Genomic DNA, 16182 nt, shown 5'->3' with positions numbered 1-16182 from the left:
ATAGAACCTGGATTTAACGCTTCATCTTGACAATGGAAACATTGTTCGATTAAAATACTATTAACATACCAGAGCGTATTGTCCGCTAATTGCAATGTCAACTAAAACTATGTTTCACTGCAGATTTTAAACTCATGTTTTGAACTTTTAATCACTGTAACTGTTGATAAGATGACATTTTCAAGATTACTTTTATCAATAATTCAGATAATTCAATCAGAATTTTCGAAATAAGCCTCAATATTGATAAAAATTTATACTAAAAATGTATAGAATTTTACGAATTTTTTAAAAATCATGTTTAGTTTTATAATTCTAATTATATCCCGAAAATAACCAAATTAATTGGGCTTAATTTATTAATTAATATTATATTTAATTAAATACAATTATTGAATCAATATAAATATTTACATTCTTATCAAATAAAAGCAAAGTCCAGTTAAAGAAGTGATAACATTATTTAAAACTTAAAATCAATTGAGTTTTGTTATGTTATATGACTTTAATGCATCATAAAAATATTGAAAGATATATAAACACGTGTATATTCATTTTTAAAATTCTGATTTAGTGATTTGTAATCTTGTAATTGTAAAAATAGATATATTAGTGGCATAACATTGTATAGAAAGTATGACTTCCAGTGAAATAATCAGAGATTGTTCGACAGGAACTAATTTAAATTGGGATGAAGAAGAACTTAAACAATTTAAAAAGCTTGTTTTTGGTAATTATAACATTTTAAATTAATTTTTTATACATTAATTAATTGAATTTAATCAAAAATTTAATTATTTTTCTTTTATTTAATCTTTTATTATAACATATTTTATATGTTTTTATTTTTAATAATGACATATTATTAATTTAATTAAAATTTTAAAAAACATTTAATAGAAGACGAAAATTTAAAGTGCAGAACGGATGATATTTTCCTTTTAAGTTTTTTGCGTGCGAAGAAATTTCATAGGAAAAAAGCATTTATTTTATTAAAGAATTATTATGAAGTTAGAAGAAGAATTTATAAAGATGTTTTTACAAATTTAACTCCCTCTTCTGTAAGTAAATGTTTAAATGATAAAATTGTCGGCTATCTACCTAATACCGATCAAAATGGACGGGTCATCGGAGTTCTAATAGTTCGTAAGTTAACTCTTCTACTTTAAAATACTGTATAGAAATGATACGTGAGTATACTTTACAAGCTATAATTACAGTAACGTCTAATATATAGTATACAGAAATCGTGTTTTGTAATTAATTATAACTTTAAACGTATTTGTAAGTACGTAGCTTATTATGTTGTAATTTTATTTGACAATTATTGTAATTATATAATTGTAGAATCATTGACTTGCTTTTGTCACAACTGTTGTAATTAAACCACGTCTATGTTAAGATACCGGAGTCCACGGCATGCGACCAATAAATGTAGTTTTTATTTTATTCGGTTGCAATTTGAAAAAAAAAATGTAGACCTGTGAATTCCCACGTCGTCTGTCTGGCTGTCTGTTTTTCCGTAATCTCGAGAACAGAGTTAGATAGATGAAAGACAGTACAAGAGATAAAAAGCATCCGAGTAGGAGGCCCGATTAAGTATATATAAACACTGAAAGTCACGCTATTTCAATTCCAATATTTCCTCCAGAAATGAGTTAGATAGATGACCAGCACGACTCTATTGCTACCAGGAAAGTAGGATGTACAGGAGTAAGACACTGCTAATTTGAGGTGAAGAGCATTGTGACGATGTCACAATAAATAATTGCTCCTTATAAAGTATTTACGTACTTTAGTTTATTATCAAGGCATTTAATTGTGCTATTTTTACCTTAAGTTCAGTGTATTCACTATTTTAACCTATATTGCACGTGAATAATTTGAAATCAGTTGCCATATATAATTGTACATAAACGTGTAAAATAACTAATAACATAACATTTATATGCTATACTACGGTATGCAATTATATTTATATTTACGAGTAAATGGACGATATAATTTTATATTATCAATTGACACGTTAGCTCCCATTAACTTAAACTTATTGTTATTTACAGGTCGATGGGATCATAACACTGTTTCGCCGTTAGATGTTTTACGAACGATGATAATCGGTAACGATTTGTTACTCAACGAACATTTATTGCAAGTAAATGGATTAACATGTATAATTGATGCAAACGATGTTACTTTAAGACAAGTATTCCATGCAACACCAAGAATGATACTTTTAGCAGTATCGGCTCTCTATGTAAATATGTAAATCATTACTTATATATCTTTAATATTAAAAAAAATTGAATTAATTTTTCATAATTTTGTAGAAATCCTGTCCTATAAGATATAAAGAATTTCACATCATCAATAATAATAGGTTAGTAAAAATCGCATTTGGATTAGTTTTTCCTTTCTTGCCTTATAAAGTTAAGAAACGTGTAAGTAAATTTATGAAATTTAAATATTTTATTTTAAAAAAATTTATATAATTAATGCTGATCTAATGATTTATAATTTTAGATTTACATCCATAATTCGGATTTTAGTACTTTACACAAATTTATCGATCCAAAATACCTTCCTAGTGATTTTGGAGGGGAATTATCTGAGTATGATCCAACGCATTTTTACGAAAAAATGAAATTGTATCAATCGTTCTTTGAAGAAAATGAAAAATATTGGAAAAATTAGAATAAAACAATAATTTCTTTTATTAAATTCAATTCAATTGATAAAATTCTCCATTTCTTAAGAAAACAACTATAGTATCAGTAATAGTCTGTAACTCTGTAACATCAGAAACAACTAATATTCTTCAGAGCATCAGTAACAACTATGGTTATCAACTTTCTTATACAGAATTGAAGACACTTCAGGAGCACTATCTGATTGAGGACATTGATAGCAAAGTAGTTTGTTATAAATATTTGTAATAATTATTCTACGTATCACAAAAAGAACATTTTAGTATTAATGTCCCGAATATCAGTACATATTGTTCTATCAGAGACAGTATACGTAGCATATATAATTAAAATACGGGGTATATACAGTATATTATGTATCTTTTCAGTCGTAAAAACATCATTTCAATTGAATTCTAAATAGCAAACGGATTGGACGGGACAGAGAAATACGACAAAATGTAAATACTCGCACATTGATCAATTATTAATTCATCGAAAAACGATGTGGGCAGGAGAACGACAAAGAAAAATGGAACTTGTTTGAACGGAAGGGTGGACAAAGGTGGGTTTAGGCAGAGTCCAAATGTCGACTTACGATAGCGATTTGCTAGCCACTTCGAGGGATAGGAAATGTATTCGATATTTCTTGTGTTTATAATATCGTTTATGATCTAAGCGACTAATAAAAATCAATATAGAGATTTGTCTGTTTTGTATTTATCAAGCAGATGTAAGTTTTCGAACATTTTTGCCTTTTTTCAATAAACGATTTATAGAAAAATTACACCTAAGCCACCACAAAGATCGTAAATGAAATCGTAAATGCCAGAATACCGAATATCTTCTCACACTTTAAGGAGGCTGGAAAATCTTTGTAACACAACTTTCACCGCAATAAATGCTGTTGTAGTCGTTTTAGGTTTCTTTTTCGGTACTACTGTACGATTCTTGTTGAATGAATGAATAACTTGGGAAAAGTTTATGGTTTCTCGGTACTGTAAGCTTGGTGTAAGCTTAATTCCAACAATAAGATGGAAGTTTAACAGTAATATTAGAGTCAATAGATTATCTGGTCACCGACTGTGGGCAGAGAGGTATTGGTAATGACTGCTAGAAGCGCATCGGACGTTTGAGCAATGATACACCGTGAAAACAGTAGAAAGCATTATATGTGTTAGTCGTTTAGTCATTAGAATTTATTAATTAATTCATTTAGTTATTAGCATTTAATCGGTAAGTCATTTATTTATTTAGATTTTACTTATTTAGTGATTAGCAAACATGGCAACGTGCTTTGTTTCCAGGCGCAAGTCTGGATATCGTAGCGAAAAAGACAATAAAAAACACTTTTTTAGGGTTCCAGAAAATCATTTAAAACGCTGGAAAAGATTAATTCCACGTGAAGATAGGAAATTATCCACAAAGGCTCGTAAATGTGACAAGCATTTTGAAGATCAATTTTTAATAAAATCATTGAGTCACACAATCGCTGGCCAATTAGTACAGCTTGCACATGAGAGACGGGCACTGACTCCGGATGCTTTTCCATCCAAATTCCCCAATTGTCCTTCCTATCTAACCATTAAAATACTCCGAAATTGACGGGGTCCATCAGAGAGAAAAGCTGAAGTTGTCTCCAAAAATAAACAAGTTGATCTCTCAGGTAAGGAGTAAAAAACGAGTTTTACACTAATGGATGCACAAGATATGTCGTTTACATTTAAATTTTGAATTTTTTGTTTTTAAGGTACAGTACTAGGTCCACTTTACTTATAAATATTGAAAACAATGTTCAACTGCCTAGTACTTGTAATGACAGTGATAGAAGTACAACAACATAATTATACAAAGTCAGAAACAAATCAGAAAAAGTCATCAAAACGACCAGACCAAAATGTGAGGAATGAACTATATGAAGCTCGTAAAGCAAAATTCTTTACATTTTACATTTCATTTTTTTTAATAAACACTTTATTAGTAAAACAAAATTTAAAAAAATATTAAAAAAGCCTCAAAGTTTGACATAGATGTAAGAAAAAGTTACGGCTTTCACTACTTTTATCAATTTTAATGAATTTTTTGTCTATTATCTATTTTTTTTATTAGATTTTTTGAAATGTCCGGGCCCCTTTAACGAGAAGGCCGGCCCTGGAAATTCATAATATTTGAATATTTAAAAATTAAAATACAAAAATGTAAAAAATAATTTCAAAGATGTTATTCCTATACAGACTGTATTAAAACTTTTATAATGAAGTTTATGTAAAATACATGTAAGCCACATAAAACCTAAGATTGTTTTAATGCATTTCAATGTATAAAATAAATAAAAGCAATGGGATCGGTTATTATAACTTTTAAAAATATAAACAGTCTAAAAAAGACTTAAAATTCTTTAAAACTGACGAGTTAAAAATTACTCTGTTTTACCCGACTTCGAAGGAACATCAAACACACAAGTGGGAAGAATTAAAGTTAACAATTACTCTTTATTAAACTTTTTTCACCATATGCATTTCACTTTACAGCAGAGGTGTCCAAACCGCGGCCCGCGGGCCGCATGCGGCCCAACGCAAGTTGCAATGCGGCTCAATGAACGTGTAAACAAAACTGACAAGTTTATTTTATTTATTTATTTATTTATTTATTTTTCAACGGCATCAACCACAAAAAAGAAGTTTCACAAGCCGTAAAACTTTATATATATACTGTTGAGATGGCTATTTTTGGGCTACTTTTTAGAAAATTTTGCTACTTTTTTTTGCTCTTTAGCTAACTCCGGCCCATAAATCCATGATTTCGTCCAATGTGGCCCAGAGAATCTGAAAGGTTGGACACCCCTGCTTTACAGCCTCATCAGTGGTTACCACGTCTGTCAGCGGATCAACCAAACTTCGGGTATTTTCGTCTACGCGCAATATCATGTAAACTCTCTCTCTCGCGACGGAATATAGATCTGTTATTTAAACATATCCCGATATATATATATATATCATGTAACCTTTATTTTTTTCAAATAAACGACTATTAGTAGTTAATGTTTAATTAGTCTGATGTTTGTATTCTAATCTCAAATCGAGTTAGACTGATGAGGGCTTAGACCGAAATGCGTTTTTGACAAACCAAAAGACAATAAAATAACTTCTTAAACAGAGAGGGACTTGACTCCTTGTATGATTTGATCTCACCAGAGTGTCACAATATTTGTGTATACGCTCGATTTATATATAAAATATACAGCTGTTTCGTAGAAAGGTTATAACTTCGACAGATCTTTTCAATCGCAATTTCCCTTGTTAATTCCAAATACTTCTAACGATGAGAGGATTGGTCGTAAAAAAACATACAAAGCACAAACTGTGTCCTGAAATCTGAATACATGTTTTACTTCTCGAAGGATAATGTAAATAAAATATGTAAAAATTTAGATCTGAATTTAGATCTAGATTCACAGTTATATTGCAACATATTCCGGTAAATAAACTAAATCCAACAGTCTTAACAGAGAAAGTACTTTTGAATAAGACATTGCGCAAACGATTGATTTTTGTTTTGTATTGCAGTTCATGTAACCGAAACTATATCAGTGACCTTCGCTAGTAAATGCAGTACACGAATACACGAAAAGCATCTTATTTCGTCTTTAAAACATCAATATTTTATTTCAAATAACCTGTCTTTTTATCTAATATTTCCTTCCTTTATTATCAAGTGAAAATTTCTAAGAGCTTTCATAATTAAACAAATATATTTTAACTTATTTTTATTAGAAATTTTTTCTTTTAATGACAAATTTCATTTTATTTTCTATGTGATAAAATAATCAAAATTACCGTCTTTACGATTAATTATAAATTATTTCAACTTTACCTTCAATACATTTAAAATTTTCCATTCCACTCACTTGAAGACCTACAAAGGCGATCTCTGCTTCTTTGCTCAAATCCGCACAATAACAGAAATACAAAAAATGCAACTGTCTCGTCCTCCCTCGAAGTTCCAGAGTCCTTTGATACACGAATACTGGAATGTATTGCAGATCTCTATTGTCGGTTACGTTGATAAAATATAAATTCCAATACTACGAATAACTCGAATATCGTGCCACATGGTCAGTCACAGTAGGGGATATAGAAAATCCACAGAGAGTTAAGTACCATTAAATAACAAATGTACGACGACTGTGTTGTAGATAATTCCGATAAATTATACTTGTCATCTTAAACGTTTTTAAAATCAACTCTGATGACGTTCAAACAAATATGTTTGAAATTTTCTTCTGTTGATAGTATTCTTTTGATTTGTCATTGCGTATAGATAGCTCTCTGGTTTAATTTTTGAAAGGAAATCTCAAACATTTAATTTTCTCTCCGAGTTTTAAACGAACAAATGTATAATTCGTATAGACTCACATATGTTATATTTATTAACGATACAATGGACAGCATACTACCAGTAGGATTATTTTATTCGCTTTATTGTACAGTACTTAAGAAATTATTCTTCCTTTTCTCACCTACTTCGGACTTTTAATTAAGGAAACGAAACACGAAAACTTAAATAATCTAGTTTGCAATATATTAAGAAGAACTAAACTATACCAATAGTTTAGTTCTTCTTAATATATTGAAATAATTAAAACAGATTAAATAATAAATATTAAGCAAACATACTGTTACCTTACGACTTACGTAACTTACGAATAAGTTATGTAAGGTAACGGTATGTTCAGTGTGTATTCTTGAATTCGTAATCTTTTTAATATTTGAATTGAAAAAGGGATATTCACCCATTTCTATTCTTATATATTCTGGCATTCTTCCAGACAACATTCTTTCGAAAATGCGATAATTACAAAAATATTTGCTTACATTTTGACATTACTATATCAATACATGATAGAGTGTTATATATCAATTATAATTAATCATTAACCACGAAAATATGATTAAATTTTATTATGAAATGAAATAAATATTTTCGTATTTAAATTATCCAGTTCTGTACGAATTTCCAATTTATTGCATTGTAAAGAGGTCGGTAGTAAATAAAGGATAATTAGAAAATTTGGATTAAAATATTACGTGATAAAAATAAAGTAAGACGCTTTTAAAATATTCGTATTATAGATTTCCTATTTTACTATTGAAGGCTACCAATGCAGTTTCCGTCACGTGACTGCGAACAACAAAAATCAATCGTTTGCGTAATAGCCTATTCAAAAATATTTTCTTCTTTAACAAACCTGCATTTGCTTTATGTAACCTAATATTTTGCAATAGAAAGTGAATCCAGATCTGAAATTATTCGTACTTGCATCATGTCCTTCGATAGCTAAGAGTAAAACATGTATTCTGGATACAAGGAACGTAGTTCGTGCATTGTATGTTTACTACGACCAATTCTCGTACCGTTGGAGATAACTGGAATTAAAATAATATGTTGCGATTGTAATAAGAATGCCAGAAAGTGGAAATATCTGTCGAAATTATATCCATTGTACCAAACTATTATAGAAATATATATGTGGACAAACCTAGTACTTTTTGCTCAGGAATTAACAGATAATATGGTGTGTGTCGGGTTGATCCGAATGTTCCCTAAAAATCAAAAATTTATAAAATTTATCGTATCTACGTTGGGTATGTTTATAACTCTTGAATTCAGTTTCTTTAAACGAAAGAGACTTTATTTTTCAAGAAATAACAGTGGATATGAAGGAGAGGAAGAAGTCACACGTGATATTCAAGAGTATTTCATAATTATTCTTATATTGTTATTTTTCCCATTAGTGGCAGTTGTCACTGTAATCGACTTTTTCCTGTATCCTACTTTAAAGGCGACAACTGATTCAGAATTTGAACTCGCATTCTGTAACTTGAATATTACAGTCATGTGCATTTATAGAATTGGACAGTTAAATTTTTGTGTGCTTGTTATAGGTTCCGTGTTCTTCATTATCTCGAAAAGATTCAAGTATTGGTCTGATGCAGTCGACGAATTGAAAAAAGAAGAATGTTTACTGAAAAATAAAATTGAGACGTTAATTGAAACACATTGGAATTTATGGACTTACATACAAGAAATAAATCTAGTTTGGGAAGCATACATTCCAGCCGTATATTGTGCTGGTGTGTATATAACAAGTTTCTTATTCTGCGCAGTAATTTTCTTTGAACTCGATAACTTGATGCGTTTTGCATTTTCTTTTATTTTGACAAGTTTCGTTGTCGTAATTACGTTTGCATCGTTTCAACTGTCTCGGTTCACATCTTTGGTAAGTTAACTGTATCATTCCATACATTAACCTTTAACCACCAACATTTAATATAATCTCGTAATAGGCAAACACACCTTCAAAATTTCTAGACTTTTCGACAAAAGACACAGAAGGTTTTAGCAGCAAAATAGTGAACAAAGTTGCTCCCACAAAACGTACACACACACGTACATCCACGAATAGAAAAATACTACAAATTTTTGTATTTCTGGGAGTTTCAAAGTACTCTGAGTCATAAAATATAAAAATCTTGGGAAGGATAATTTTCTCCCCGTTCGCCATAATTTTTCTGTTATACAGCAGGTTATATTATAAGTTATTATAAAAAGTCATGAAAGGCTTAATTATTAAAGAAGAAATCAGTTTCTGAAATATTGTAAATGACAATATTGATTAAGTTTTAATTGAGATAGGACAAATATTCCCTCATTATCTATCAACAGCTAACATTTAATATCATGAATGACTGTTACACAGACGTTATCTACCATAATTTTGTTTTCTAGTGTTTAATCCATCGTGAGATATTAAACGAAATATACACCAAAACAACGGGAGAAGTAAAATCCCAACGCCTTTTTAACTCGTAATAACACATTTTTTGGTAGAATAAAACCCTACATGTGTAATGAAGTGCTTTTATTAATAATTCAAAACTTGTAACTCATTTTGTTTAAGCTGATTTAGTTTTAGGCCTATTTTTATTCTCAAATATATATGTTCTATGCATTTAGATACAGCACAGACGTTAAACTATTTGTTTATCCCAAACTATTACAGATAGATCTAGATATATTGTTTCTGTAATACTTTGTAAACGACGAACTTTTCAAAATCTGCATTTAGATTTAATGTATGACACACGTTTATAAATTACGGGCATATAATTTCTCAAATATAAGCGTTTGTAATTCGTTAGCCACGGTAACTAGTATTACGTAATCCTATGATAAAATGTATTGGATTGTACAGGCAAAATTTAGATATTTAAAAAAATTAATTATTGTCAACTCAACATCGATTACAGTTCAGCCTGATAAATGATCACCATCAAATATCAACAACATCTCGCTATCTTTGCTACAAATTCTAATCCCATGATAATAAAATGACGGCAATTTTCTTTGAAGAAAGTCTCGATTTTTTGGTATTGTCGTTGAACTGCATATTGGCAATATGGTTGTTTAGGGCTGGAAAAATAAGCTACTCAGTTGAAACCAAACTCAGCTGTAAAGTGAATGAAGCAGAACCTTTCAGCCAGACGAGTTTTCGTAAATGTATTGGATTTTGTCAATTCTTTTTAAAGAAGTTCTTTCACCTCGATGTTTAAACTACACAGTTGTTCAGAATATAGTTGTTTCGTGACAACGATGTTGGTTGAAATCGGTTACACATGGTTATTATGATAGAGTTGATTTCACGCCACACGAACGCAGATCGTCGCTTTTTTCTGCATTATTGGTCCTCTGACTCGTAGCTGATTGACATTTGTTCAGCCATGAACGCTTTAACAAACGCTTCGTAGATGAGATTCTGAGTCTTCGTTGCGTTGTCGACTGTTTCGAAATAATAGAACAGAGGCAAACGAATGTGTTCTTTCGAAAGTTTCATATTGTGAGACACTGCTGATGCATCTATTACCAATGAAATATGTGATTAAACGCTTTTTGTTCACTCTATTAATATACCTATACCAAACGTCCTAAAACATTTTTTTCAATCGTTTCTAGGAAAATTTGAAATTTCTAAATTTTACCTGCGCAACCTGATAAAACCGTATTTTAAAAGATTATTTAAAATATATTAGTAAATTATTTCATCGCATTTTAAACTATAATTTTAAGAAAAGCGGGAGAGTGTTATATGAGTAAATGAAACATTCTGAATTATTAGAAATATGTCAATTTGATTCATATTCAGAATAAAGCATTTTGCATTAATTGTATCTTTTACAAGAGAGTGCGTACGAATTATATAATCAGTTCTATTTTCATGCATATTCTGAAATTGTTTTTAATTTTTCAAGATGTACGGCAAGTTTATTGAAATCTATAGATTGGATTCGGCTGATTTGCCATTAGAAACTAAAATGAAGGTAATGCAGATAAATTTAACTTGTTTTGTACGGTCTATAAATTTAGCATATTAAAAAGTAATTTTATTTCTCTAAAAAGATGCCGAATTTCATGAAAAGATATGGTAAAACTCCATTTGGAATAGACATCGGAGGATTCTTTTATGTTAAGAAGAACTTCTTTATTCGAGTAAGTTACTTCTATTTATTCTGTTTGACTTTATTAAATTAAAATTGTAAAAATATCAGTTATAATTGCATCTATAAAAACCTATTTATATTCGTAAAAGTCATATTAAATATAAACATTTTTTCTTGTAATATATATAATTTTTGGGGGGGTATTAATAATAATGTTTAATATAAGCATGTTTACTTTTACAGTTTCTTAGTGCCATATATTCATTGCTGTCTGTCTTAGTAGAACTTCTAGCAACAAAAAAACCGGATTGTAAACTTAAAATAGAAAATATGCTATAGACTTGTATAGACGAGGTGGCAAACTTTTCAACTCCGCCAACGATTATAGATACAGAAAATTTTCCGTAATCTACAATAGTATTGAATGTAATGATTAAAATTCTAGGCCAAAAAAACAACCATAAAAAATTGAAATTAGTTTTATTTATTATATATTAATATTGCCAAATTACATATTAGCATATAAGTTATCCTATACCTTTGTAGTTCAGAAGTTATGTATGACGCTGCATACTTTTCAAAACGGCTTACCAGTAGCCGAGTGGATAGAATCACTCACTAAACGCTGGATATAAGGTCCTAGATATGTCGCCTTCGCGCCCTACTAATGGGCTATCCGCATGGACTTTACTGCTTTTTAACACGTTTTTATAACCTAAATAAAAGCCACATTTCTGTAGAAATTGCTCCCTTGAAATAACCCCGTTGAAAGAAATAATCTTTTTTGGTAAGTTCGATTGTTTTGATGAAGCGTGGTAGCTCATATGTTGTGATACCATACTTCATTAAAGCAATTTAACCAATCGAAAGTGGTCTTATACATTTTTGAATATGTTTTGAAAATTTTAAGCACGGTTTAACATGAGTGACGTCATAAGGTGTAAGCCATAAGCGAGCAGCTGGCCGACCCAAAATTTCTTTTTTAAATCTGCAAAATTCGGGTCCAGATTCGATCGTACCAATGGCGTAGCGTAGTTTTGGCGGCAGGGGCGGCTTCCCCCCAAGCGGCACTTTTAGGGGACGGCAAAATTTCACAATAAATAGTAATATCTTGTAAAAATTTGAACCATTTCATTTCATATTTTTGTTGCACCTACGATTCGGACCGATTGAAATGAGCACGGAATTTTTCATTACATATACCTAAATAAGGGGGTGGCGAAATTTTCCTCCGTTCCGGGCGGCTGACACCTACGCTACGCCCACTGGATCGTACATTTAGCTCTTTTCGGTACTACTACCTCTTTTCGGTATATTACCCGTATCGCGATAATATACCTATCTTGGACTTCTCTTTACTTTCAGACGGACCTCTGAACATTGCGCGCTGAAAATTGGCTTTGATTTCCAGCTCCTTTTCGTACTCTACGAAAGCCTGTTTGAGTCTTGCTAGCTTGGCTTTGTCCCAATAAATCTCGGGATTCTCCCGCTCTGTAGGTTCGAAAGACTCCCAAGACTCTGAAGAAGACTCTGAAGAAGGCCCACTGACGCTTGGATCCTTCTGACTCTCCGAGGACTCTGACGAAAGTCCTCCATTTTCTGGAATCTTCGGATATTCCGAAGATTCCGGCGGAAGCCCACTGACTTCTGCGTCCGGAAGAGGACCATTAGCCTCTTCTTCTCTCTCCTCAACCTTTTCTTCACTTGGATGTCTTCGTCCGAAGATCCTTCCAATCCACCTCCAAAAATTCCTCTTTTTACTCATTCTCAAAAATCGCAAGAAAACTCTCCAACAAACGTAAGCGCTTCGAAATAATCGAAAAAGAAAGATTGTTGGCGCGCGTCAATTAAAATATTTGTTGTGCGCAGAACTTAATTAATTTTAGAAATTTCGTTTTGTACCTTCACAAGGACATGCACGACATTAAAAATTTTTTAACATAAATCAACAAATTTTTTCCAACAATTTCAAAAACAAAAAAAATGTACTTTGAGAGAAATAATCACAAACGAGAAGAAATTGTGTATTTTCATAGCTCTAAGAACATAAACCTTTTTTTCAATATCTCCGAACGACAAGGATACAATTGATATACCCTCTTTCTAAATAGCGCCGCTCTCCTAAAGCAGCGGTCCCCAACTAGGAGTCCGCGTATCCTCGAGGTACGCGAAAAAAATAATTATGGCGGATACACTATAAAAAATATTCGGATTCTGCGTTGAGGGCTTTGGCGACGTCATGGCACTCGATGCTTAGTTTTAAATAAAAACATAATTACATTTTTATTATATTTACCTGTCCCCTTCCTCACAATTTTCAATTTGAATCCTAAGTTTTGTATTTAACTAAACAAACAGATAAAATTTTTAAAAAGGAAAAAAAATTAAATTTCACAAAATTACAAAAAAAAAAAAAATGATTTAGTCGACTTCGTATGATGATATATCAAGACGCTTCCGTTATGGCGTGAATTTAAGTGCCGTGACTCTGATTTGAAAAAAACCTGTTTATTTAATTACACACAAAAAGCATTTTAAAACGAGCGATTATTTATTGTGACATGGTCACAATAAGTAGTGCCCTCTCATAAAACTCTCATAAGTTTTATGAGAGGGCAATGCAACAGCCCGCATATAAAAAATACTTCATATCCTCAAATATCAGTGGCGCGTTATCCTATGGGCAAACAGGCAAATGCCTGGGCCGACACCGACAAAGCCCACAAACCAATCTTTTGTAAAAAAAAATTTCCCAAAAAATTCTCTCGAAGAATAATGTCTGAAGTAAAGACTGTATATGGTGCTTCCTAATTCAAATTTTACTAGGCCCCATAAAGCCATAACGCGCCACTGGCGCAGTTCTCATAGATTCGACTTTCTTTTAGAGTTCCCGGAGACTTTTGAAAAGGCGAATCTATGAGAAAGATTTGTAATTCGATAAATTTAAATTTTGCTTATTATTTCGAATTTTATTCTATTTTATAACGAGAAACGAGTCCCATTCATTAGCTGATTTTAGTGGGAGAAGTGAATTTTGTTTTATTAGTTTTAAAAGTTTAATATCTTTAGTAAAAATATGGTTTCATTTTTTTAAGTTTTATACAGATGGGCCGCCCTAATAGACAATGGGAAGGGTCTTAACGTATTAAATCTCGACTATTAGACTAGACGTTTTCCAATTTTCTTCATTGGGCCTACCAGTAGCCGAGTGGATAACACCAATGAACAATGGATTGGCACCTGACGGGTTGGCCAAGTGTTTTTCGAGCTCGTGATGTTTTATGGTCTAACATCTTAACAGAGACTAGTTTCCCCATTGAAAGTTATCTCGACGGCACCTCTTTGGCATCATGGTTCATGGTTTATTAAATCTATTAAAGTAGATTTTCATCGATCAAAACGTATCAAAATAATTTCATAATTAATATCTAAAAATATCTTTTGACTCTGAAAATTCGATTAATATTTTAAGAAAAGATATAAAATATAAAATTGTTTAAAACATTAAAAATTTTAAATTATGACTGAGATAAATTACTTTTATAAATATCCAAAAATATAATTTACCCGTTTGAATAATGCGTTTGAGGATGAAAGTTTGATGTTTGTTACCAGGAAATGCTAGATACTGAATAACATTTATGAAATGGTATTTTTCCAAAGTATAAATTGTCATAAACTAAATATATTTTAAAATTATATAAATGATAAATTAATTTTACGAGCTGAATTTGTTGTTGCCCTTATCTAAATATACGTATTAATATTTTTATTGTACAGGTATTTATATTGGGAAATTACGTACTGTAATTGAAATTGAAGGTGTAATGTACATTTTTACATCTTCGAAATTAAAATTGGATGATGCTTTACCCAAATTTAATGTAATTGAATTACAGGCGCATCTTAAAATTGGTGTGTTGTTTACAACGTGTTTGTGTGATTAAAATCCAGTAGCTCGTTCTTCTGGGCAGAAAGGAAAATTGCTAATACTTACTACAGTAATGAGTTAATAAGAAATTGGTTTCGACCCCTTTTCACGAGGGCCCAAACCAATCTTTTATAAAATCATTACTGTAGTAAGAATATCGAAATTTAAATTTGGGCCAAATCCGGAAACTCTATAATGCCCCAAAAGTTGACCCACCAGAGGTTGTGATAAAAAAAAGAACAAGGATACTGAGAGAGGAATTTCCCAAAAAAATCACCAAAAAAATTAAAGTCAAGGCTGCACATGGAGCCTTCTAATTTAAATTTGCCTGGGGCCTTATGAATCTATAACGCGTCACTGACTTAAGTTCTGGAAATTGAAATCACGTGATTTGGTGATAAGAGTATCATTCGTGATGGATAATCATGTTACAAACTTACAGATACTGAAAGGTTTCTTTTCATAAATATGTTATAATGGGAAAGATCCGCTGACAGTATTCATTGGTGCTTTAGAACAGCTATTTCCAACGTTTCTTGACTTGAGTACCCCTTGACATTCCATTTCTATGTTTTATTTGCCATTTTCCATTTTTTATAAGTTTTATTTCGTGTGTTCGTCAAACAGCGCTGCACAATTACCTGTAAAAATACATTTTTTGTTTTAAATTGAAAATTGTGGAGAAGGACACACGTAAATATAATAAAAATATAATTATGTTTTTATTTAAAACTAAGCATCGAGTGCTATGACGTCGCCAAAGTCCTCAACGCAGAATTCGAATATTTTTTATAGTGTATCCGCCATAATTATTTTTTTTTCGCGTACCCGAAGATACGCGGACCCCTAGTTGGGGACCGCTGCTTTAGGAGAGCGGCGCTATTTAAAAGGAGGCTATATCAATTGTATCCTTGTCGTTCATAAATATTGAAAAAAAGGTTTATATTCTTAGAGCTATGAAAATACACAATTTCTTCTCGTTTGTGATTATTTCTCTCGAAATACATTTTTCAGTTTTTGAAATTGTTGGAAAAAATTTGTTGATTTGTGAATGTTAAAATATTTA

At 31.1% G+C, this 16182-nt stretch overlaps 1 protein-coding gene across 2 annotated transcripts; it reads left to right on the top strand.

The window, feature by feature from the left end:
• The first annotated feature begins 587 nt into the window (after positions 1 to 587).
• Positions 588 to 2758, top strand: LOC136982353 (clavesin-2-like). Of its 2 annotated transcripts, XM_067278826.1 has the most exons (5): positions 588 to 730; positions 901 to 1146; positions 2064 to 2257; positions 2331 to 2441; positions 2524 to 2758. In XM_067278826.1, the coding sequence occupies exons 1-5, from the start codon at positions 637 to 639 to the stop codon at positions 2692 to 2694; spliced, it is 816 nt and encodes a 271-aa protein (XP_067134927.1). In that variant the 5' UTR covers positions 588 to 636; the 3' UTR covers positions 2695 to 2758. The 2 variants fall into 2 exon arrangements, with proteins under 2 accessions (XP_067134927.1, XP_067134929.1); XM_067278828.1 differs by lacking the exon at positions 901 to 1146.
• The last annotated feature ends 13424 nt before the right edge of the window (positions 2759 to 16182 follow it).

The sequence above is a fragment of the Centruroides vittatus genome, unplaced genomic scaffold (genome assembly GCF_030686945.1).
Source record: "Centruroides vittatus isolate TY-2023 unplaced genomic scaffold, ASM3068694v2 contig_823, whole genome shotgun sequence".
Lineage (NCBI taxonomy): Eukaryota > Metazoa > Arthropoda > Arachnida > Scorpiones > Buthidae > Centruroides > Centruroides vittatus.
The sequence above is the reverse complement of the archived record's forward strand: the minus strand, read 5'-3'. Positions and strand labels throughout refer to the sequence as shown.